Genomic DNA, 22,355 nt, shown 5'->3' with positions numbered 1-22,355 from the left:
CCCCCCTCTTTCACACTTATCCACCCCCGGACCTGCTACCCACAGTAAAATATTTATTTATATGTTTTCTTTGATCTCTTTGTGACTTCATGCCAATTTTACTGAGTTTTCACTTTTCGCTAAGGTTGACTCCCTCAGATTTCATCTTGTTTGCATCCGTTTCATCCTTCTTGTGATTTTTCACATGTATTTGAGTGTATTTTTGTGAATTTTTTCTGATGTAATTCTATGTTATTTATGCAATTTTTCCACCACCATGGATCCTTGCTCGCTCCATCTGCGTCAATACAGAAACGTTTCATTATTCTTAGCCAGAACCCAGTCCCACATAATGTTCCTGCATTGTTGCTTGGCTCATGGGATCCCCTCCTCCAAATTACCCAGCTCCAGCTGCTGCTACCTCTCCTTCCACAATGACCTCAACCTGTTCAGATTCCACCAATCCCTAGCCCTCAACAAAATAGTCCTGCAAAACCATAACAACCATGCCCAAACCTATTGCAGTACCTTCTCTCCATCCGCTAAATTCTCCTGCTATGCAATCCCAAATTACTGGAACCCATGACATATATTGAAACTCTTGCCCTCCAGGAACTAGAGCAGCATGCACAACACCACCTCAAAAAGCTCTCCACCTTGCTCGCTTCCTACTCCTGCCTTGGAGTACCACTGTCCATCACCTCTAGAACAACCCAAACCTCCACCACATCCCCTCATAGCTAACAAACCCTGTCTTGCAGACCTACTACACTTTCTCCATGCTCCAAAACTCCCTCCCATCACCACACAGAACCCAGAACCTAAACAGACCTGTAACACAGTCATGAACCTTTACTCCAGAAGCCTTAACCCCACAGAAATATCAGTCCTTTCTGAAAGCCTCACCTTTTGCTCCACTCCCAAATTCAATCATGCTTCTCTCCTTCTTCCATTCCCCACAGTGGAAACTTTTTCACCACCAACCTTACCAATCAGACTCAACTAAAGACCAATACTGAACACTGCCCAACTCAGTTCACTCCTCCATCCAACTGTGACACTACCCCCAAATCACCTCGTTAACTTTCCAGAATTTCTTAACCTAGAACATTGCCTCATCATCATTTCCCAAACCCCTCAACATGCAAACTAACCTTACATCCACAGAAATAACTGCAATCTACCATCTAAAAACTGATCCCAACCTTATAATCCTAGCTGCAGACAAAGGCTCCACCACTGTTGTTTTGAATTACCTCGCGGAAGGACTCTGCCAGCTGTCTGATACTTCCACTTACAAACCTTGCCTCAGTGACCCCACTTAAAAAATCCAGCAGAATCTCCATTCACTCCTCAGATCCTTAGACCCATCACAGAACCACTCCCTGGAGTCCATCTCTGCTCACCTCTACCACTCCCCGGATTCCTACCTTCTACATGTTTCTTGAAGCCCATAAACCCAACCCCCCTGGAGCCACATTTTGGCCATGTACTGTGCCCCACTGAGAGAATCCCTGCTCTCTTACACCAAAACCTTCAACCGATTACCTGGAACTTATCTTCCTATAGAAAACATACCAACCATTTCCTCCACCAACTCTCCACAGTTCCCACCCCTTTACCACACAGTATCCTGCTCATCACTGTTGATGCCATCACCCTTTACACTAACATTCCTAATGCCCATGGCCTTACTGCTATTGAAAACTACTTTTTCCCAACACCCAATGGATTCCAAACCAACAACCACCTTCCTAGTCACCATAACCAACTATATCCTCATCCACAATTACTTCTCCTTTGAAGGCATTACCTACAAACAAATCCGGGGCATGGCTTTGGGCACCTGCATGGCACCATCCTATGCCAACCTATTCATGGGCCATCTAGAGGAATATGATGTCTCTACGATCTGGATCAAGGGTGAGGACACCATATCCACATTCCTCCAGGACCTCAACAACTTCTCCCGCATTTGCTTCACCTGGACCTACTCAACCCAACAAACCACTCCCTAGATGTTGACCTCCACCTTAAAGATGGCTACATCAGTACCTTCGTCCATATCAAACCTACTAACCACAGCAATATCTCCACTTTGACAGCTCTGCCAATCGTTCCGTACCAAGAAGTCCCTTCCATACAGCCTAGCCACCTGTGATTGTCTCATCAACAGTGATGAGTGGTCCCTTTTGAAATATACTGAGGGTCTCACTGAAGCCTTCACAGACTGTAATTATCTTCCCAATGTTGTACAAAAACAAATTTCCCATACCTTATCTTTCCAGTCTCCCACCATCACCCAAAGTCCCACCGTCTGGCCACAGAGGAGAAGCATTCCCCTCATAACTCAGTACCACCCAGAACTGGAGCAACTGAATTACATTCTCATCCAGGGTTTCGACTCCCTCTCATCATGACCTGAAACGAGGAATGTCCTGCCCACTATCCTACCCACCCCTCCCACAGTGGTATTCAGCTGTCCGCCGAACCTACATAATATACTCATCCATTCCTACACAGCCCCTGCTCCCATTCCCTTACCTCATCGCTCATACCCCAGTAATAAACCTAGATGAAAGATCTGTCCCATACATCCTCCCACCACAACCTACTCCAGTCTGGTCACAACCATCACCTAACCCATTAAGGTCAGGGCTACTTGCGAACCAGTCATGCGATCTACAAACTGAACTGCAACCACTGCGCTGCATTCTATGTGGGCTTGACAACCAACAAGCTTTCTGTCCACATGAATGGCCACTGACAAAATGTGGCCAAGAAACAAGTGGACCACCCTGGAGCACGCTGCCAAACATGACATCCTTAATTTCAATGATCGTTTCACGGCCTGTGCCATATATCATTCATTCCCACCAACACCAGCTTTTCTGAATTGCACGGGTGGGAACTTTCCCTGCAATACATCCTACGTTTCTCTAACCCTCCTGCCTCAACCTCTGTTAAGTCACTGTCCTCACCCATCCAGCCCCTTTCCTGTTCCCATTCCAGCACTACACTGCCCTCATTCCACCATCACATCCAGTTTTTTTTACTTTTCTTCCTTTCCGCTACGCCCCCCCCCCCTTCCCCACCTCTCCCCTGCCTTCCGTCTAACCTGTGTGTGTGTGTGTGTGTGTGTGTGTGTGTGTGTGTGTGTGTGTGTGTGTGAACAATTTGAGTGAATGATTTGGCCATCCAGATTGCTGACGTGAATCCCATCGTACATTTAGTGACATAATCAAATGTCAGTTTGTGCACAAACTCCTGAACCAGCAACATTTTCACAAATTGTCTGTTGGGCAGATGGAATGAATGTCATGCTTTTTGAAATAGTTGTTTAACTTACTATACAGAAGAGGGAATTTTAAATATAAATTAAAACATTATCAAATTAAGTACAAACAATGTGTAGAAGAAAAGAATCCTGACTGCTTGCAGATTTAATTAAAAGAGTTTTACCTGTGTTACTTACCTGTTAAAATAAAGCCAACAGCAATCACAAATGTCAATATATATCCCCGAATAGGCTCATTATTCTTACCATACCCTTTTGAAAACCATTCAATATAAGGGTATAGCTTATCTTTGGCTAAAGCTTGAAATATTTTTGGAGCTGAAATCAGGCTAGATAGTGCAGAAGATAATGAGGCAGCAAAGCACCCTGCATAGATGAGAGGCCCAAATGCTGACACCAGTTCGACAACCTATTGGAAATTTTGGGTTTAAATAGCAATACTCATATGCAATATTTATTTTTGAAACAAACAAATACTGACATTTCTGTCTGTTACTTATAACAAATTTCTTATATTTCTTGGAGTGTCAGTGCAGAATGTTTGTATTAGGTTTCACCCTAGTAATTTATTTGTGGCTTAGCAAAGGGAAAAATGCCACATTGAGTTAAAGTATATTCTGCATTTATAATAGTTAAACTACTAATGACTTTTTTGTTATAGCTGCTTAGGAATTACTAGCTGTTACACATGGTTGCACTTGCATATCATTAGTTTTGTTATGATGAGAGATGGTAAGTAAACTATTGTATGTGCAGTAACATCAGTGGCCCTCATGTGTCTGTTTGGATAAGGATCACTTGCAATGTGTGCCCTTTCCTGCAATGCCCACTATCTCAATTTCTGCTAGTCCCCATTCTGTATATTGTTCCATAATTATAAACCCCCTACCATACTCCCATACCATTCCATTATTCTGAAATTTATATTCCAGTTAATGCCTACTACATGTCTACTTCATTCATACTGAAACTTTCCTTATCACTATGTTTTTCGTCAGGAAACATGGTAGTTTTTTTTTTAAATACTTGGGAGGTCATGCATGCAAGTTGAAGACCAAACTTTGTGGACTTTCTTATCTTCTCCCAGACCAAGATCGGTTTCATTTCCTGTGGTGCAGTAACCATGTGATTTCTGTTATGGAAGAAAGATGCATCCATGCAAGATGGGTGCAAATTATGTCCCAACATTGTAGTTTATCAAACAAATTCATGGTTCTCATAGTCAAAGATGTAATGGGGTCATAGAAAAATGCTAAAGGGAAGTTTCTGTAACATTTCAAACTTTCCTGGCAGATCTGTTGGATATACAGTTCTTAGGTTGGCACCATATCACACTGTGCAAGTTCTACAATGTTTCACAGTGACAGCTTCTTTGCCTCTCTGGATAGCAATTACAGGTGTCCATGCTGCAGTAACGGTCTTTTGGAAGCTACAAGTTGTGAATATGTGTCGTAATAAGAATTATTTCCAGTTAGATGACAACAAACATGGCATCAACCTGGGCACTGCCGTGTAATACATAAAAGATCTCTTGACAAATGGTGCAAGATGAGCATTATAAGGTTGTTATTTGCTGAATTGCTGTTGATTCTTACAGCACAGGTGTTACATCTACAACATATTGACATCATCAATGAAAACTTCGAGTAGTGTGTGTCCAGCAACCCCTCTTGAAAATAGGAATTATGTGCATGTTTCCCAGTTCCTTGAAATGCTTTATTGCTCCAGTGCTGTACAATAAACTACTATTAGAAAGTCAGCTAGTTCATTACATGATCTATATAGAATTGTACAGCTATCTCACCAGGTCCTGCTAGCTTTCTTTGGTTTAACAATTTTGGTTCATTTTCTGTGTTGGACCTACTTTTGCCTGGGGGTAGTGTAACAATTCTATGTGGTATGAACTCAACAAGTCATTTAAAGTCACTTGCATAAATAGTGAGTTATGCTGCCTACAGCTGTCCTGCATTCCAGTTTACTTCACACATTATCCTTTGTCCTTGAAGACTTAATGTCATTCAATTCAGTTACATGAATCTTAATTTTTCAGTTATTTCCCACACTTCTCGTTTCCTGTTCCTATTTCAGTTTCTCTGTCAAAAACTACATTCCCCTGCCTTTTTGTGCTTTCTTTTTATGTATTTTAAGGGCAGAATACATACTATGTTTATCTATTTGTCCAGTGAAATCTCTGCAGTGCAGTAGTTTTACAAACTGGTGTCCGACTGTAACCTGTCAACATTTTTGCTGGACTTGGCATTTTGCACAATGTAGAAAAGATAGCTGGCTGAAAACTTATTTGTGGCAGTCTTTTTGTTGTGCCTATCTGTGTATCCTAACCAAAATTTTGAGAGATGTGGTGCAACAGTTCCTCAGCTACTGTGACATCTCAGATTCTAACAGAAAATTGATTTCAGACACACGTTCCTTATGTGTATGTGACATTTTTATTCTCAAACTGTACATTATTTCCCTGTATAGTGAGAGTTGCCAATGAGTAGAATGTATTTCCTATTTAGATTTCTGCAATAATCATATAGCTGTATTACGAATAAAAAAATTATCTTCTGAATATGTTTTTGAACATGTGTTTGTATTTCTTGTATATAAATGCAGGAAAGTTGCACAGCATGACAATGTAGTAAGTTGTGACTTTAAGAATTATGAGTCATGAAGGCAGAAGCCATTTTTAAGCTGCTGAACTCTTGAGGTATATCACATACACAGTAAGCAACGTGCAATAAAAGTATCTTAGAATATTACAATATTCACATTGTATGCTAAAATCCTTACTACAAAACCAATTTTATTTCTTGCATTAAATTTCAAATGGTACTGTCCCACCACTTTCCCATACATTTAGCCTTTCTTGTACCTTTCCTCCATTTCCTCACACCATTAAATTGGTAAACATAATTCTCCTAGATGCACTGCCATCTCTGTCGTTATCTTGTCCATAAAGGTGATGAAAAGTACTGGGAATAATGCAGTCTTGCAGCCTCTAGCTTCAGCCCATTTTTCTGTTCTAAACAGTTTGTCTTCTCTCCTACTTCTACAGAACTCACACATCTTTGATACATTTTCTTTATTCCTCTCATAGTCAGCCTTCCAGTTCTCTTTTTTTAAGGGTTTTCCATATTTTGTTTCTTTTTACAAGGCATTTTCCATCTTCAGTTGGTATAATACATATTTAAATATTTAATTAGAAAATTTTTAAAAACATCAACTGCATTTTGGATAATGCAGGTGGCCTGTGCAAAAGAATTTTGTTTATATGCTACTTCATATCTATTACTTGTCTTATTCATTTACTTTTTGTTTTGTTTGTCGTTGCCCCTAAGTGCATCTAAGTGCAGTAAACAAACAAAATTATTATTTCACACAGAGCAACTGCAGTGACCAAAATGAAGTTGATGTTTTTAACAATGTGCTAATTGAAGATTTAAATATTTCTTACTACAACTGAAGATGGGCAAGAGCCCAAAATGTGTACTGGTATAAATAAAAATACATAAAAAGTGGCTTGTTCCAAATTTCTTAAACTAATATATTCCAAAGACACAGAGTTCAATAACTAGTAAAATGGATAAATTAATATTCTCAAATACATTGGCAGAATGACACTTCAAAGTGACTCCCCTATTATTTTGACAGTTTCCTGAAAACCACCTCAAAAATTGGCACTACAATTCCCTTTCTCCTGTCTTCAGGCGTCCTTCCTTTTCACACTTTTCTTTATACTGTTACCTTTACAAGCATAGAATAAATATAATTTCCTAGTACTTTACGATACTTCTGTACAAGCAGAGTTGATTTGAATGATAGTTGTTAAGGACCAGAGTGTTGGACCATAGGTCTGTCCATTTTGGGAGTACCAAACCAGTCGGTTTCTTCTGCGCAGCCAAATCCATGGGCTGAAAACATGTAAAAGAAAGGAAGGCTTGAACTTGCTATAACAGAAAAGTTAGTTACTAAGGGGCTCGAGGGAAATACATCAGCCCTAAGAATTGTCCTGTGGAAGGTGCACCTTTTGCAGCTTATACCAGATGTCAAATATACGGAAGGGGTTGATAAACACACAGTAGTTTTATCAGTTGAAACAAAGCTTCCTGCAATGATATAAAAAAGGCAAATAGTATGTGGTTCCTCCACGAACAATTAAGTGCTGTTGCAAAGATGCACAGTGAAACAGTAGAAAATTTTGGGGATAGGACATAGAAAATTAATGTTCAGATGCATGTGCTGTGGGGACAATGATGAGACCATTAGGATTAGAATCCAATAAGCCAAACGTGGGGCACTAGACGCCTTCCTGAGGGGCTGTCACTTGATATGTCAAGATGGGTTTGGAGAGGTATCCCAAAAGAACTGTACACTATTGTCAGATTGTCTATGTAGTCTGAATAGATTGACATGCCAACAGGTGTACATGGTGGGCTATTTTCCACTGATATATGAATGTTATAGATGTGGTCTGTTGCAGCACGTCAAGAGGCATGGTCAGCAGCCTCAATGGGGTAAGAATGGTGTGGGTGGGCACCAACAATGAGATTGTAGAAGTAATGGTAGAAACAGATGGGGGAGAAGAGGATAGGCATTTAATGCTAGAGGGAGTCCTAAATCCACTAAGCTACCTTCCAGTTAGATTTTGATGCAACAGATACATATGCAAAGGCAGAATGTGGTATAGTAGGAATTTTAGGAAGCAGAAAATGTATGTTTACTTTTGGACACAGGGGCACATGTGTCAGTGGTACATCTGGACCTCATAGGTCAGAAGTGGTTAAACCTACTGAGCTATCGATTATGTGGGGGTGAGAGACAATGATATTAAGTCATTAGATTCAGCAGTATTAAATTTTCAGGTACGGGGCAGTTCAGTTTAAGTGATGTGTGCAAGTAATGCCTTACGTAAGCAATTTACTGTATGACTGCGCAGTCAGACTTTATGTTACAACATCTGCCAAAACTGATCCCAGTGATGTGCAGTGCAACTTAGAGGGGCAATATTCTAGCTATGGGAAGTTGTCGCCCATATAGTACTGTCACAAGGTTCACCTGTGTCAAAGGGCAAACCACTTAAAATGCAAATGAAAATGCTAAAGCTTTATTTGCATGATGTGACAGAAGGCACCAGAAAGTTGCTTTGGCGAATTTAGAACCGGAGCTGCCCATTGATATGTGGTGTATAATGGAGCCACTAGACAAGAACAATATGTTGGACGCACATCCTTATTTTGTGAAAAGAAGCATTATATGCATACTAAAGAGGTGGTAGGGAAGTGGTACCTGTGAATTTGGAGAATTCTGGCTCTGATTAAGTAAAGCTAACAAAGGGACTGTTAGCAAATTTAGACCTTCAGGGGAACATGGTTGGGACAAGTCAAATGTGAACCTTGGCCAGATGTGGCCACTGCTAGAACTGTATCATGCAAGAAGGTAGAGCATCTGAAAGGAACAGAAAGCGTGAAGACGAAAATATTGCTATTAGATTTCGAGTGTTTATTTTACTGTCAGGGACCACAGCTGGTTATGCCTATAATGCAACATAAAATTCCAACAGAGAAAGATGCACCAATATCAGAAACCATATCATATCATATACCCCAGAATTCACAGCCGATCATGGAGGATTTCATTAGCTAACAGCTAGCCCATGGAATAATGGATGCCATGGGATGCCCCCATTTTCGTTATGACAACAGTACGTTGTTCCAAAAAATATGGATTCTGCTGTGAAAAAGATCACTCGTATGAGAGTAAGGACATAGCCCCCTCCCCAACTCTCAGGGAAAGGAAAAAAAAATAGTGTATTCAAATGTTTTTCTTTCAATAAAATAATTTAAATTTGGTATTATGCAGGTTTTTAACAAAATAGGAACTGGAAACTTTTCTATGGCCATTTAACAACTTGCCATTCATCTTCCAAAATATAAAAGAATACTCCATACCCCATGTCTAGTTTTGTCATGAAACTGTACTTAAGCCACACAAGAAGCATGGAAATGCAGATCGTTTGAACAGGAAGGTAACAATAGTACAGGCAGTGGGTCAAAGCTTTGCAGAGAGGCAGATAGTGCAAGTTGCTGATGCTGATTGCAAGCTGTACATGATGCAGCAAGTCACAGTTCAGTAGAGGTTTTTGCAGTCTAACATCATCTACTATGATGAGAGGAGTACTTTGGGTGCTGGATCACTACGGTTCAGCAAACATCCAGCATGAGTTTGGGCCTCCTCCAGTGTTGAGCCATCTTGTAGCAAAAACTTCTCCTCCCTGGGTGTGATGCCTTTCTACTGGTGGACTACCTCGAAACTCACTTTTGCAGCAGCCAGACTATTGCCCTGAAGGGCAGCAGATTATGACCAGGATGGTAGAACCACTGACGACCTACAATGGAAAGTGTGACCTTGATCCCATTATATAAGTCAACTAGGTATGGGCCATGCATGGTATTACCAGCAAAACTCAAAAAAGCGGTGTTAAAAGAAACTCATGATCATATGCTATGTGGGCATATTGGACTGTAAGGTGTAAACAGGAGCAGGTGTAGACTCAGATCACAATTTAGCAGTTGTGAAGAATAGGCTAAAGTTTTATCAATGTGCAAAGAAGTGGGATATGGAAGCACTAAGAAATGAGGAGATACACCAAGTTCTTTGAGACTACAGACAATGCGGTAAGGAACAGCTCAGTTGGCAATTCACTTGAAGTGAAGCAATCACAGAAGTTGGAAAGAAAAATATAGGTACAAAAAAGGTAGCTGCGAAGCAGCCAGGGGTAACACAAGAAATGCTTCAGTTGATCGATGCACGAGAGAAGTACAAAAACGTTCAGGGAAATTAAGGAATACAGAAATACAAGTCATTCAGGAATGAAACAAACAGGAAGTGCAGGGGAAGCTAACGTGAAATGGGGTAAGGTGAAATGGCTGCAGAAAAACTGTGAAGAGATCAAAAAAGAAATGATTGTTGGAAGAACTGACTCAGCATATAGAAAAGTCTAAAGAACATTTGGCAAAATTAAAAGCAAGGCTGGTAACATTACAACTACAGTGGGAATTCCATTGTTAAATGCTGAGGAGACAGCAAATATGTGGAAAGAATACATTAAAGGCCTCTATGAGGGGGAAGACTTGTCTGATGACATGATAGGAGAAGAAACTGGAGTGATATAGAAGAGAGGGGGGGGGGGGATCCTATATTAGAATCAGAATTTAAAAGAGGTTTGGAAGACTTATGGTCTAATAAAGTGCAAGAGATGGACAACATTCCATCAGAATTTCTAAAACAATTGTGGAAAATGGCAACAAAATGACTATTGTAATTGGTGTGTAGAACATACGAGTCTGGCAATACAGGACCTTCAGGAAAAAAATCAACCACACAGTTCTAAAGATTTCAAGAGCCAATGAGTGCAAGAATTATCACACAATCAGCTTAACAGCTTAAGCATCCACATTGCTGACCAGAACAGTATACAGAAGAATGGAAAAGAAACCTGAGGAAGTGTTGGATGACAATCAGTTTGGCTTTAGCAAAGGTAAAGTACCAGTGAGGCAATTATGATTATGTGGTTGATACTGAAAACAAGACTGAAGAAACATCTAGACATGTTCATAGCATGTGTGTGCCTGAAAAACAGCGTTTGACAATGTAAAGTGGTGCAAGATGTTCAAAATTCAGAGAAAAATAGAGGTAAGCCACAGGGAAAGACAGGTAATATACAATATGTACAAGAACCAAATGGAAACAGTAAGAGTGGGAGGCTAAGAACGAAGTGCTCAGATTGAAAAGTCAGGGATGTAGTCTTTCGCCCCTACTGTTCAACCTATACATCAAAGAAACAATGATGGAAATGAAAGAGGTTCAAGAGTGGACTTAAAATCAAGGTGAAAGGATATCAATGATAAGATTTGCTGATTACATTGATACCTTCGCTGGAAGTGAAGAAGAATTACAGGATGTGCCAACTAGAATCAACAGTCTAATGAGTACTGATTATGGATTGGGAGTAAATCGAAGACAGGTGAAAGTAATGATGGGTGATCATGAAGTAGAAGAAGATAAGGAATTTTTCTACCTAGGCAGCAAAATGATCCACAGTGGATGGAGGAAGGAGGACATCAAAAGCGGACTATTACTGGCAAAAAGGCCATTCCTGGCCAAAAGAAGTCTACTAGTATCAAACATAGGCCTTAGCTTGAGGAAGAAATATCTGAGAATGTACGTTTTGAGAACAGCATTGTATGGTAGCGAAACATTTGAGTTGAGATGTGACAGAAGAATGTTGAAAATTGATTGAAGAGGTAAGTTAAGAAATGAGGAGGTTCTATGGAGAATTGGTGAAGAAAGCAACATATGAAAAACACTGATGAGAAGAAGAGACAGGATGGCTGGACATCTGTGAAGACATCGGAGAATAACTTCCAAGGTACTAGAGGGAGCAGTAGAGGATAGAAAATGTACTTCGAGCTGAGGGAAGTTCCACTCTTGGAAGCTATCATCCCCTAAAACAGTTCTGGCAGGTTTCTGCACCACACCAAACTGGGGCATGCAATCTTGAGTGAGCTTCTGGGCATCAGCTTTCCTGTATGCAGATGTCACAGCTGGCTTCTTGGATGACAGCTGGCCACTGCAGTTACAAGATGCACTAAATAGGATGTAGCAGCTATGCCCCACTGCTACCAGTGTAGCAGCAGGAATCCCAATAAAATTTTTCATTTTCTGATATTGTTTTCCTGTGCTACCAACAGACCACACACTCACCACAGCTCGCTACCACAACCCAGCTCTGCATAGAAGTGGCTCTGCACCTCAGGCCACTTCACATTTTTTTTATTTCTGACCACCCATCCTGCTGCCCAAGTGACTGGTATATTGGATGTCGTTCCTGGAGGCTTCTTTGTAACCTATATTTGCACTGATAACCAGACATCATTTTCCAACTCATGTTGCACAATCGCAACTTGCACATACATCTGCAGTCTCAGAGACCTGAAACTACAAAGCGAGCAGCGGCACCAGTGCATGATGGGGGTAAGGAGGAGGCTGGGGCAGGGAGGGGGAGGGGGAGGAGGAGGGGGAGGAGGAGGGATAGTGAGGTGGGAGTGGCGGACAGTGAAGTGTTGCAGTTTCGATGGAGGGTAGGAGAAAAGGTGCGGAGGAGGGAGGGGTAAGTAGCATAAAGGAGAGAAATAAAAATAAAAGAAATTAGAAGACTGGGTGTGGTAGTGAAATGACAGCTGTGTAGTGCTGGAATGGGAACAGGGAGGGGGCTGCATGGGTGAGGACAGTGACTAACGAAGGTTGAGGTCAGGAGGGTTATGGGAATGTAGGATGTATTGCAGGGAAAGTTCCCACCTGTGCAATTCAGAAAAGCTGGTGTTGGTGGGAAGGATCCATATGGTACAGGCTGTGAAGCAGTCATTGAGAAGAGGAGTATCATGTTTGGCAGCGTGTTCAGCTACAGGGTAAGCCACTTGTTTTTTGGCACAGTTTGTCGGTGGCCGTTCATGCGGACAGACAGCTTGTTGGTTGTCATGCCTACATAGAATGCAGCACACTGGTTGCGGCTTAGCTTGTAGATCACATGACTGGTTTCACAGGTAGCCCTGCCTTTGATGTGATAGGTAATGTTAGTGACCGGACTGGAGTAGGTGGTGGTAGGATGATGTATGGGACAGGTCTTGCACCTAGGTCTATTACAGGGGTATGAGCCATGAGGTAAGAGATTCGGAGCAGGGGTTGTGTAAGGAGGGACGAGTATATTGTTTAGGTTTGGTGGATGGCAGAATACCACGGTAGGAGGGGTGGGAAGGATAGTGGGTAGGATATTTCTCATTTCAGGGCACGACGAGAGGTAATCGAAACCCTGGTGGAGAATGTAATTCAGTTGCTCCAGTCCCGGATGGTACTGAGTTACGAGAGGAATGATCCTCTGTGGCTGGACTGTGGGACTTTGGGAGTTGGTGGGAGACTGGAAAGATAAGGCACAGGAGATTTGTTTTTGCTCAAGGATGGGAGGATAATTACAGTCAGTGAAGGCTTCAGTGAGACCCTCGGTACACTTAGAGATGGACTGCTCGTCACTGCAGATGCGACAACCATGGTGGCTAGGCTGCATGGAAGGGACTTCTTGGTATGAAACGGGTGGCAGCTGTCAAAGTGGAGGTATTGCTGGTGGTTAGTAGGTTTGATATGGACGGAGGTACTGATGTAGCCATCTCTGAGGCGGAGATCAACATCTAGGAAGGTGGCTTGTTGGGTTGAGTGGGACCAGGTGAAGCAAATGGGGGAGAAGTTGTTTAGGTTCTGGAGGGACTTTACTATCCCTCCCCCTCCCCGCCCCAACCTCCTCCTTACCCCCACCCAGTCGCTGCTCCCATCATGCACTGGTACTGCTGATTGCATTGTAGTTTCAGTTCTCTGAGACTGCAGATATGTGTACAAGTTGCGCTTGCGTGAGTGTGAGTGTGTCTACTGCTGACAAAGGCCTTAATCGCCGGAAGCTTTGATTGTGTGAATCTTTTTATTGTGCCTATCGCGGCTCAGCATCTCTGCTATATGGTGAGGAGCAACTTTCCTTCTCTCTTATTGTTATGTATTGTTATTTATTGTATGATTAATGGAAATTGAGTTCTTTTAGCATATTGAGCATTTTGGACATACCTTTTTTCATCATTTTCAGCAAGACTTTGAGGGCTCTGTCATTTCCAGAATTTTATTTTTGGCCATTTTCATATTCTGGTCCTTTACAATGTCCCATGCTGAGCCAATCATATAGGACACTTTTTCAAATCATTGTTTTTATGACTTTATAAACAGACTGACTTCTCTACCCTCTTCTCTTTCTAACAATAACTTATTTTAGATATCTTTTCTGTAATACCATTTCAAAGTCTCAATAATGCTTTAATCCATGAGCTGTTATGAGGAGGGAGCTGTTGGGAGGAGGTTATGGTAGGTGAAAGAAAAATCACTTTTATGAACTCATCTTCTTCTTTTTAAGATATCACATGATGGATGAGTTGGTGCATGGCCAAGAACCAGTACTGTTTCCTTGTTTTTGTCATTCTTAACTAATACGCTTTTACGGAGGGTACACCAAACTTCCATAAACCATTCCATGAAAATTGCACTATTCATCCAGGTGAACATTGTTGAGGTGTAAAGAATGTGTCACAGATACATTAAGTAACATGTTTGAAACAATGTAGTTTCTTATTTTTCCTGACGATGAGCACAGGAAAATTGTGGCTACCAGTAGCATTATCACAAGGTAAGGTAGTAATATGATACTTGCTTTTTTTTAGGGCCAGGTGCAGCCAATTCATGATGCAAAGCAGACAATTTTCTTGGTGAAGCTTTCCAATTGAGCCCAGATTTGTCAGCATTGTAAATGTTTGAGACCATAATAACCTTCCCTCAACACATCCTTCAGTTTGATTTTGAAAGAATCAGCAGACAGTTTTCCTCCTTGTATTTGAAGCTCATGAATGTCTTGTCCTGACTTTGAGCAAATTAACCAGCCAGTGCTTGCTTTAAAATTCTAGTTTGTTGATAAACAAAGCCCATAACACAGTGTGTAAAAGATGTTCATTAAAATGAATTTCCTTTTCACATGGAATGGGACCAGAGATATGTTCTCCTTGTGATTTTCCCCCCCCCCCCCCCCCCCCCCTCCCCACCCCCATGTGTGTCAACTTACCAACATTGTACTCATTACATAAGTTGTTTGCAGATTCACTTTCCTCTAACCTTTTATTAATCTCTTTTTTATCTCTTATGGAAGGGGCAACAAGTTTATGTCCAAGCATTGCAAGTTTGCTTCACATGGCATAGTTGTCAAGTTACTGTAACAGAGCACAAATGATTGCTGTTGTCAGCAGCTTGATATTGGTGGGTCTGGAAGGGGGAGGGGGAGCGGATGAAAAGGAGGGAGGGAAGGAAGGGGTGGCAAGGGGAGGTTAGGGGGTGTAAGACTGTAGCTGTGGAGGTTGCACATGTGAGTAACAGTTTGGTTACGCAGTCATTCAGTAGACCCAAGCTCAGATAATCAACGCTCTACTGCAATTTGTAAATTTCATCAAGAGACTAAAAGGTTCTTGGAAAGTGCAAATAAAGTGGACCCTATGACTGTAACACACTGATTGTTACTTTTGAATTACATGGCTATCAAAACATGTAGCATTTCTTTCTTAGAGTGATACCAAATTCTAGTTTGTTAATAAACCAAGCTCATAAAGCTCACAGCAATCACTAGTCTGTTTTCCTGACACTCTCCTTTTCTCCTGAATATGCTTAACTTTTGTAGGTGCATAATCTCATAACTTCAAGCACACCCTAACTTATGGTTCTCTTACAAATTGTTGCCCCCTCATTACCGAAGACATTATTCCCTGAGGTACTGACAGTTTTTACTCCATCAGCTGTGAACAAATTTTCTGAATTTAATAAAATAGTAGGAATATCTAGAAGAGAAAAAAAGAAATACTTACTGTGAAACTATTCTGCAATCCCCACTTACATGTTCGACCAGTACAATTCAAAAAGGTTTGATCTGAAATTTCGTGTACATAGCCACTTGCATCACGCACAACCGTGGCTCCTGCTATGAATGCCATGAAAAGGTATGAAACAGTAGTTATGAAAATTGAAAGCAGTGTTCCTTTTGGTATTGCTACTTCTGGGTCCTGTGGAAAATGCACTTCGGTATTATATGTGTATTTTCTAAAACGCTTAGAAACAAAACAAAAGGAAATTACCTTCAAGTCTCCTGATATATTAGCACCTGCAAGAAAACCAGTTGCTGCAGGAAAAAATACAGCAAAAACAGAGAAAAACGTGTAGTCAACACCATCACTGACTCTGTAATCTGCATGCAAATTTTGCAATATTAAAGTAGCTGTAAGGAAATTATCATTAATCACTATTATAAATTAAATATTTGTTATGTATCATAATTTTTAAGAAGGTATTTTATAACTCTAGAAGCATACGACTATGTTTCATCACCATTAAATCCCAAAAATCCTTTGGCTATAGCTTCGTTGCTTTGTGGGCCAATGAAAGAACCAACTGTGTAATCAAGAATGGCTGCTATCAGGATGATCAGGAGACCAAGCTGAGTCTACAAACAAATGAAGAACAAAAATATAAGTAATATGAGAAAAACTAAAATTATTAGTATTTTGATAAATAACAGAGATGCAATAGTTTAACTACTTATTCATATCCAAACCTTCAGGAAATTATGTACATCAAAAAACTAGTAAAATATATTTGACTAGTGCAGAAGCTTAAAATTTTTGCCACAAAAACGATGATATAGTAATTTTTTCAACTAACATAAGCATATGAGAGGGACTAGAGGGAGGTATAGAGGAGTGGGGGGGAAAGAGACCCTGGGTTGGTGGAGGGGAAGAGAGGGGGACGGGAGAAGAGAGGGAAAGAATTGGTATCCGGTAACTCTTGCCTCTGTTTCCAAAACACCATAGTAGGAAGTCGTCATTTGATTTCACTTATTCATTTACCCAGGGCTCATCTCTCAGTGACATAGGATTTGTTGTCATAACACAATGAAAATAAGTAATCAAAATATACACACACATAGAATATTTATGTATGTTTTCATGAGGATAGGACAGGCAGTCAGCTGTGGCTTTGCTGAAGAAACCACCCTGGCATTTACTGATATTATTTGGGGAAACCACAGGGAACCTAAGTGGCCAGACGCATAATTCCTTTCTCCCAAATATGAGATCAGCGCATTAACAACTGTAGTACCTCATTCAACTGGTCCCCATTGCACAACTTACTTTCATTTACACACAGTTTGATTAAGATTATTCATAATATGAAACAGTTTTGATCTGCACACACTAACACCCACTTGTGACTCCTAGACAACTAATATGCTGCTATGCCCCTTGCCCTACTTGCAATCTATTCATTAAACAGACTCCAGGCCCATTGACAGACAACTATGCCTATGCATGTCTTCATGTATCACACTAAATCTGTCTGAGAAACTTTATCAGCATCTCCCCTCCCCCTCCCCCCTCCCAAGGAGAACAACAAGATTTTTTACTATCACACACTGAATATCTCTGCACTTTATTTTCTTATGAAAGTGTTACAATGTGATCATATACTGTAATGTGACAAGGTGGTGGTAGTGATGTTTACTACTACTCTTCTAAGTAATCTTCAACTGTGTAGTTGCAGCACTTATGAAGATTGTTTTAGCTGCCTTTTTAAACAAATGCATTTTAGGATTATCTTTTATCTCACTGGGCAATCCATTAATCAGTAAATTCCCCAATAAAAAATGCAGTTTTGAGATTTGTGTTTGTTTTTCCTTGTTAAATGTAGGTCCAAACTGGCTCTTGTTCCATGGTTATGTATACAAGTATTAGTGAGATACTAAGTAATGTTTTCCCTGAGTTGGACGGACTGGTAACTGTACTCAAAGATTTTTAAATAGTTCTCTACTATGAGCTTGACTAATACCAGCAATTATTGTTCATATAGCCCTTTCCTGCAGTTTAAAAATTATGTTCATGTTATGTGCCTTTGATTCCCAGCAAAGAATCCCGTAACTAAGAACTGAGTGTATGTAGGAATAATATGTCACCACAAGACATTGGCTGATGCATACTGATGATAGAATCCTAAGAGCATAACATGCTGATGACATTCTTTTTACCAGTATCTGTGGTCGTTCCATGTTAACTGAGAATATTCATCTATAAAATCTGTGTGTTTGTTACACAATCTGTAGATTTATTCTCTATGCTTTTCCCTTTTCATGCTGAAATACATACTGTGTTTTATTTGTGTTCAGTGTTGATGTGTTAAATACTGTCCAATTGTCAACATCCTTAAGAATTTCATTTGCTTTCTCTCATAAGAGTAGTTGTGTTTTATCACCTTATACGATGTTGCTGCCATCAGTAAAGTAAACTTTTTCTGCAAGCCTTACACTCTTTGGTAAGTGATTAACATATATCATGTACATAATGGAATCCAATAAACAAAGCCGAAGGACACCTATGTTTATGCATTTTTTGTCTGACAATTGTCTTAGGAAAAAGTTATTGTCAGCAGATATGTGAAATGCCTTTTGCACCTGGTTGTCCAGACAAGACTGGAACCACTTATTTGTTATTCCTTTTACATCTAGTGCTGCCAGCTTGTGTAGTAGTATGTTATCTCACCAGTGGCAATAGTCTTGAAAAAGTATAAGCAGATTCCTGTAACACTGTCATCCTTGTCAATAGCTCTGAGTACCACTTTTGTGCACTCTAATGGCAGATACTATACTTTCCCCACTTTAGAAACCGAACTATGATGTGTTAAAAACATTTCACTTATTTGTGTGACTGAGTCATCTTTTATAATTAACTCAGTTATTTTTAAGAATTCAGACAGTAGTGAAACTGATGTATTCTTTTCAGTACTCCCCACATTATCTTTTTTTAAGTAAGGTCACAACTCATGGGTGCTTCAGGTACTCTGGAAAAATACTTGAACTAAAGGACTCCTTTCTTACATTTGTTAATGGGCATGCTGTCTGTGCACACTTTCAGAACATAGACAAGAATCTCACCTAGGCCTTCTGGCTTCCTATAATTTCTTTACCATATGCCTGACTTCAAGCTCTGTTGTGGAGGTCATCATTATTGTGCTTTTCCGCAATTCACACATCTGCTGACAAATTTCTCTTAAGACAATTGCCAGACAAGGTATGCACAAACAGAAGTGTCCCTCAGCTTAATGTATTGGCTCCCATTATGTCTGAAACATATATCAACTTACCACACAGTATAAGGGAAGATTTTGTTGCCTCTTCTCTACAACACCAGAGAAGTAGTGACTTGCAAAATTTACCATTTCTAAGGATTTTATGTTATTCTGCTCACATATTTTATTTGTATGGTGTTACACTTGTGTCTGCATTTTTGAGCACCGTGTTGTATAACACTATTTTGCTTTTATTTTATGCATTATATGTTATTTTTTTGTTAATGGAAAATTTTTTTGCAGCAACCAGTACCCTCCTGTACATATTTCTGTATCTGTGATAGTAATATATGTGCTTTGGATTAGTATCGTGGTTTTGTAATGAACTGAGAAATTTAAGTATCTGGGAGGACTTTCTAATACCCACAGTTAAACATCCATTTTCCTTAGCTGCCACTGTTAAAGTGGCTACTTTTGGAAACATCTTCTCAAAAATTGATTTAAAAAATGTGCAGAACGAGAAACTTAGCGTTTACATTGTTTTCAGTACACACTTTGTTCCAGGTTTGATTTGCCAGAGACTTAGCAAAAGTATGGATTCTACATTTCGAGAAGATCCTTTTGTGTGTTTGCAGTTTTGTGGGTTTTAGCAAGCCAGCCCTTAGAGTTTTTATCTGATTATAATGACATCAGAGGCAAAAATCTTTTTACAAATATTTTACAATTTTCCCTATCAATATCTGTAAGTACATGGTCTAAGACTGATGATGAGCTTTGCGATACCCTAGTAGCAATGTTTACCATTTGTACCACACCAAAAATGTTCAATAACTGTAGGAATTTATTATTAATTTCACAGTCAACATATCTGTGTTAATGTTCATGTCTCCATATATTGTTATGTTGGGTTTCGGGGCTAGACTCTTTCTAGGACTATAGATAATTTGTTGAAGAATGATTAACATTTTATGGATGTCTCACTTTGTTGGTTCAACACCTGCTAAACAAAAATTTTAGCTAGATTAATTGTGATAAGATTTTTTGTGTCGTTAAAATGTGTGGCACCTCTGATATGAATACATGATACCCCACCCGATACAGCTTGCACATTCACATGGCAGTATTACTGCAGGCTGTATTTCATTGTCTCTACTCTCTAATGCATACCGCCATATGGTTCAAAGACTATAATTCGTCTTCAAGCTGGTGTACTTAATTTTTAGTATACTGCATATTTTACTACAGAATAGATAATTCTTTTAAAAAAATTGTGGTGTTTGTGTGTGCACTAAATTGGAAGAGATTTTTAAGGAAGGGAAACCTGTTGCCATGATTTATCCAAATAAAGGCATAGTCATCTTACCCATGACAATAGCTATCTGACCGTGTGTGGCCCCACATGCACTTTCTGTACTCACAGTAATTAACTCCACCAACCTCCCTTTCCCAGTTCTGTTGAGGCACAGATGGTGTTAGTGTAGCCTGATCTCCTGATAGGGTCCAGCAGCACTAGTGCAATGTGCATCCAGTTAGCAGTCATCAACACAATCTTCAGCACCATGTTGACTTGCCATACAGCACTGTCAAGACGAGATCAATAATGCCATCAGAGGCCCTTCGCCATGCTCAAATTGGTGCTTCCAGTAAGGAAAGCTATTGTATTCAGTTCACCAACTGTGTTGTATGCTCTGTCCCTGTACAAGCTGTTCCCGTCCCCACCCACTGATCATCGTTTGCGACATACTTACATAAAGGCTGTAAACTTGCATCAACTGATTTAGTCCAGCACTCTGCACCTACATCTACATTTGCATCTACATCACTTCTCTGCAATTCACAGTTACGTGCCTTTCACAGGGTTCTTTGAACAAAGTTCAAACTGTTTCTCTACTGTTGCACACTAATACTGCGTGTGGGGAAAGTGAGCACTTAAATCTCTCTGTAAGAGCTCTGGTTTATCTTATTTTATTATGGTTATCATTGCTCCCTACATTGAGTGGCAATAATAAAATATTTTTTGCATTCGGAGGAGGAAGGTGGTGGGGAAAGATCTCACCACAGTGAAAAACACTTTTGTTTCAATGTTAGCCACATCAACTCCCTTATATATGAGACACACTCTCCCCCTTTTGTGATAAAACAAAAGAGCTACCCTTCTTTGGATTTTTTCGGCATCTTCTGTCTCTGAAGAATTCCATATTGCACAGCAGCACCACAAGCATATTTTAGGCAGTCATTTTGGTAGTCCAGCTGCATCTTCTGTGTGTTCTCTCAATAAAATGCAGTCTTTGGTTTTCCTTCCAGACAGTATTATATAGTGTTCATTCCACTTCAAGTTGTTTGTAAACTGTGATTCATAGGTCTTTAGTTGAATTGACAGCCTTTTAGGCTTGTGAGATTTATCATGTAATGAGATTTAATGGATCACTTTTAGTACTTCTGAATATTATCCCACCCTTTTCCTTATTCGGTGACAGCTACCACTTTTCTCACCATGCAGATATCACACACAAGTCATTTTGCATTTCTGATGATTTTACTAGATGGTAAGTAACAGCATCATATGCAAACAATCTAAGAGAGCTGCTCAGACTGTCTTCTAAATCATTTGCATAGATTAAGAACAGCACAGGGCCTATAACACTCAGCTTGAAAATTCTGTTACCTGATACTGTTTTCCTAACTTCTGTAACTGAGGACCTACACTTCTGCCATGACTGCTACCTAGCAGTAGTACTCTCTTCTTTCTAATACCAGTGTTATTCCTAGCCTTTCTACTCTCAGATGGAGTATGCAGCTCGTTTTTGACTTCTACACCATTTTGAGGCTCCTCTCCCCTCAACTGTGACAGTTGGTAGCCTGTAAGACAACAAAATTGTCAGATCACGTCTTCTTCCTGCTAGGCTTCCTATCCACTGCCAGTTCCCAATCACTTCCTCCATCCCCAACACTGCTTATTGCTTTCCTTTATCCTCACTAGCTCTCTCATAGCTTTTCTAAAGATACCAGTAAGATACAGCTACTCCTTTGCCACACCTCTATTAATCTGTTGCTGCTGCATATTTTGCAGTTTTCAAAAAAGAGGCCTCAGTGGCCTCCCCAGAGTTCTCCCCACTACATTCTCCATCAGGGAAGCCATTTGCTACAGGGAAAGACCTTTAATACCTAAAGCTAAAAGAATATTCAGAGATTTATTGTTTATTCCGCTATGAAAGTATGTAACTTCATGACAATTTGTTAAATTTGCTACAAGTACGCATTTAGTAACATCAGGTGTATGTATGTAAACAAAATGTTGGACAGGTGTTGCACCTAACATAAATTTAAAAAATGA

At 40.0% G+C, this 22,355-nt stretch overlaps 1 protein-coding gene across 1 annotated transcript in view; it reads right to left on the bottom strand.

Moving 5' to 3' along the window:
• The window catches only part of LOC124622228 (bumetanide-sensitive sodium-(potassium)-chloride cotransporter-like), a 229,986-nt gene that overhangs the window by 144,119 nt on the left and 63,512 nt on the right, over window positions 1-22,355 (bottom strand). Inside the window, exons 5-8 of the mRNA XM_047147881.1 lie at window positions 16,292-16,406; window positions 16,042-16,181; window positions 15,775-15,969; window positions 3,455-3,686 (exon numbers count right to left, since the gene is read on the bottom strand). Of these exons, the coding sequence (XP_047003837.1) occupies window positions 3,455-3,686; window positions 15,775-15,969; window positions 16,042-16,181; window positions 16,292-16,406 (682 nt within the window). The remainder of the gene's footprint in view (window positions 1-3,454; window positions 3,687-15,774; window positions 15,970-16,041; window positions 16,182-16,291; window positions 16,407-22,355) is intronic.

The sequence above is a fragment of the Schistocerca americana genome, chromosome 7, assembly GCF_021461395.2.
Source record: "Schistocerca americana isolate TAMUIC-IGC-003095 chromosome 7, iqSchAmer2.1, whole genome shotgun sequence".
NCBI classification, from domain to species: Eukaryota; Metazoa; Arthropoda; class Insecta; order Orthoptera; family Acrididae; genus Schistocerca; species Schistocerca americana.
This window is presented reverse-complemented; position numbering and strand designations above follow the sequence as displayed.